At 38.4% G+C, this 3,976-nt stretch overlaps 1 protein-coding gene across 1 annotated transcript in view; it reads left to right on the forward strand.

The window, feature by feature from the left end:
- The window catches only part of LOC106810145 (filamin-B-like), an 11,951-nt gene extending 10,547 nt beyond the window's left edge, over positions 1–1,404 (forward strand). Inside the window, exons 20-24 of the mRNA XM_014813425.1 lie at positions 22–174; positions 296–379; positions 507–650; positions 963–1,130; positions 1,247–1,404. Coding sequence (XP_014668911.1) covers positions 22–174; positions 296–379; positions 507–650; positions 963–1,130; positions 1,247–1,404 — 707 coding nt within the window. The remainder of the gene's footprint in view (positions 1–21; positions 175–295; positions 380–506; positions 651–962; positions 1,131–1,246) is intronic.
- Positions 1,405–3,976: the final 2,572 nt, after the last annotated feature.

The raw sequence follows: 3,976 nt of genomic DNA on the forward strand, positions 1-3,976 counted from the left end.
AATAGTATCCTTCTATCACAGGAAGCCCATGGCAGATCCTTGTGGAGGAGGAAGACATCAGCAGGATTCGTGCTTATGGAGAAGGCCTGACCAATGTCCGCATGCACCAGTCGTCTGCGTTTGAGGTGGACACTGGTGGACTATATAGCTCCAAGATCACTGCTGACCTGAGAGGTATGGTAAATGCTTGAACAGTCCACTCAACTGTAGCCTGGTATTTGAATCGCCTAGTTAATTTGTTTGTATGAATTTTAATAATGCACTGTTTATATTGATGTTCATTGCTCTGTCTTAGCTCCAAGTGGACGCACCACCCCATGCCGTGTTAATGAAACAGCAAGAGGCCAATACAAAGTAGACTTTGTAGTCACCGAAGCAGGTATATATTGCAATTGTTATACACGATTGTACTAAATATAAATTAAAATATGAGGCAAAATAACTCTTTATCAGGTAAAACATTGAAATATGACATGAAATATTACAATCGTTTGTGTTTGTATTAGGCACTAACTATTTGGATGTAAAATACGGAGACCGTCCAATCCGAGGTAGTCCGTTCACGATAAAGGTTTCTGATCCTGGTCTGGTTAGAGTTGATCTACAGGACAGGATGAAAGTCAAGATTGGTGATCCTGTCACCTTTAATGGTAATGATGTTTAATGGTAATGCTTGTAAAGCTTGGCTGTGACAAGTCTGTGAATAGTGTCAATGTGTTTGCAATAAATTATATAATTATAAAAATGGTAATTTAAATAGTATAGTATCATATTTTATTAGATATATATATATATAATAAATATTTCATAATAAAAATTTATCATTGACTTAAGTGCAGTTCTTACTTTGCAATCGATCATTATCTAAATTATTGTAGTCTATTAAGAACCATTCTGTTAAAAACAAGATCTCGTTATTACTGTGAACACTGAATACAGTCGAGGTCAATTCTCTTTCCTAGTTGATGCAGCACAAGCTGGATCAGGAAACCTGGAGATCATGGTCAACAGTGGCTATGTTAACTGTGATGTCACAGAAACAGGAAAGCAGCGCTTCAAAGGAAGATTTATTGCAGAAAAACCGATAACTCACACGGTCGAGATGCGCTTTAATGATCAGCCAGTACCAGGTAAAATATAAAACGTCCCAAGCATTGCACAGTTGATATTGGTGTATAATGTAGAAGTGTTCTTGCAAATGTAAACTAACTATTGAAATTTTAACTGTACTGTCTTGCTTTCACAGGAAGCCCATGGCAGATTTTTGTGGAGGAGGAAGACATCAGCAGGATTCGTGCTTATGGAGAAGGCCTGACCAATGTCCGCATGCACCAGTCGTCTGCATTTGAGGTGGACACTGGTGGAAAGACATCAGCAGGATTCGTGCTTATGGAGAAGGCCTGACCAATGTCCGCATGCACCAGTCGTCTGCGTTTGAGGTGGACACTGGTGGACTGTATGGCTCCAAGATCATTGCTGACCTTAGAGGTATGGTAAATGCTTGATCATTAGAAATATCAACTGAAGCTTGTTATTCGAAGCTCTATGTTGCTTATACAAAAATTCGAATGTTTCTGAAAATTCTCATTTTATATTGATGTTCATTGCTCTGTCTTAGCTCCAAGTGGACGCACCACCCCATGCCGTGTTACTGAAACAGCAAGAGGCCAATACAAAGTGGATTTTGTAGTGACTGAAGCAGGTATATATTGCAATTGTTATACACGATTGTACTAACTATAAACTAAAATATTAGGCAAAATAACAGTTCAGCAGGTCAAACATTGAAATATGACATGAAATCTTACAATCGTTTGTGTTTGTATTAGGCACTAACTATTTGGATGTAAAATACGGAGACCGTCCAATCCAAGGAAGTCCATTCACCATAAAGGTTTCTGATCCTGGTCTGATTAGAGTTGATCTACAGGACAGGATGAAAGTAAAGATTAGTGAACCTGTCACCTTCAACGGTAGGAATGAAAGCTTCTAAAGCTTGGAAGTAACAAATATATGGTTTGTGTCAGAATGTATGCAATACTGCTGAAATATAATAGCCTACATTAGTTATGCATTTAATTTTGCTATGCGCAATTTTAACCAAACTTTACTACCTAATATTAAAATTGACACACCTTCTGTTCGTTAAACTGAACTCGTAATTTATTGTATTTTCTAGTTGATGCGACACAAGCCGGTTCAGGAAGTCTGGAGATAATGGTGAATGGTGGCCATGTTAATTGTGATGTCACGGAAACAGGGAAGCAGCATTTCCGAGGGCGATTTGTTCCAGAGAAACCAATCACTCACACAGTTGAGATGCGCTTCAATGAAAAACCTGTACCAGGTAAAATATCATGAACATGATTATTGCACAGCTTATCTTAGTATATAGGACCATTCCTACAAACTTGCTGTCCATTAGTTTAAATGTGTGGACCACACATCCACAGTTGTGTTAGCCACGTTTGTGAAGGTTTCACCACCACTGCCTTGATACCATTTGTTTTTGTGTGTAACTTTCATATGGCAAGCAAGTAAACACACGTGAGTGCACAGTAATCTGGTTTATTCAGAGTGAAATATTAAAGCCATAGACAATAGTGTGAGTTCGTTGTAGAGCATGCAGTACTGAAGGTTTCTTATTGGTGAGATTGAGACTAATCATAGTAAACTAAGCAAGGTACGTAGCAGGCAACTAGCAAGATAGCATAATGTTATTTATGCAACCGTAAAACAATGTAGTAAGATCCTCGACACGACAGTCAGTATTTGTTTTTCCGCCTGCGTGTGATTATTTTGATCCAGTGAGAACAACATCATCAATATGTTATTGGAGTTTGCATGTTTTTGCGATTTATTGAGTCAATAGTAGTTTCACAATGTTAAGGTAGCAAATAAGTCAGTAGTGGTGAAAAGGAAGACTAGTTTATCATATAAGCTAGTAAATTACAAAACCATATTGGGCTGCGAAAATGCTTGGTAATTTTTCATATAACATTGAAAGCCACCGGTAAACACTAAAACTAGGATCCACGTTAATTCTTTTTTAAATCTTTATATCCAGGAAGCCATGGCAGATCCTAGTTGACGGAGGCAAGACATCAGCGAAGATTTCGATGCTATGAGAAGGCCTGACCATATGTCCGCATCGCACCAGCCGTCTGCGTTTGGAGGTGGACAACTGGAGATGACTGGTATGGTTCCAGATGCGATGCGCTGACCCTTAGAGGTTGCGTAAAGCTTGTCATTAGAAATATCAACTGAAGCTTGTTATTCGAAGCTCTAATGTTCGCTTATACAAAAATTCGAAGTCTTCTGAATAATTCTCATATTTAATTTTGGGGAAGTTTGGTTCATTGCTCTGTCCTCTAGCTCCAACCGTGGACGCACACCCCATTGCCGTGTTTAACGTGAAACAGCAAGAGGCCAATAACCCCAAAAAAAAAAGGTTTGATTTTGTTAGTGAGCTGAAGCAGGTATATATCTGGCAATGGTTATACACGATCTGCTATAACTATAAACTAAAATATTAGCAAATAACAGTTCAGCAGCGTCGCTCAAAGCATTGAAATAGGGACATGAAAATCTTACAATCGTTTGGGCTTCTGTATTAGGCCACTAACTATTTGCGAATGTAAAATACGGAGACGTCCATCCAAGGAAGTCCACTTCTCACCTAGTAAAGGTTTCTGATCTGGTCTGATTAGAGTTTTGATCTACAGGACAGGATGAAAGTAAAGAATAGTGAACCTGTTAACCTTCAACGGTAGGCGAATGAAAGCTTCTTAAAGCTTGGAAGTAACAAATATAATTGGTTTTTGGTTGTCAGAATGTATGAATTACTGGCTGAAGATATTAATAGCTACTTACGTCTATGCATTTAATTTTGCTATTGTGCAATTCTAACCAACTTTATCTACCTAATATCTAAAAATTGACACGCCTTTTGTTCGTCACCGAGCATCGTAAAATG

Source organism: Priapulus caudatus, unplaced genomic scaffold, assembly GCF_000485595.1.
Source record: "Priapulus caudatus unplaced genomic scaffold, Priapulus_caudatus-5.0.1 Scaffold413, whole genome shotgun sequence".
NCBI classification, from domain to species: Eukaryota; Metazoa; Priapulida; class Priapulimorpha; order Priapulimorphida; family Priapulidae; genus Priapulus; species Priapulus caudatus.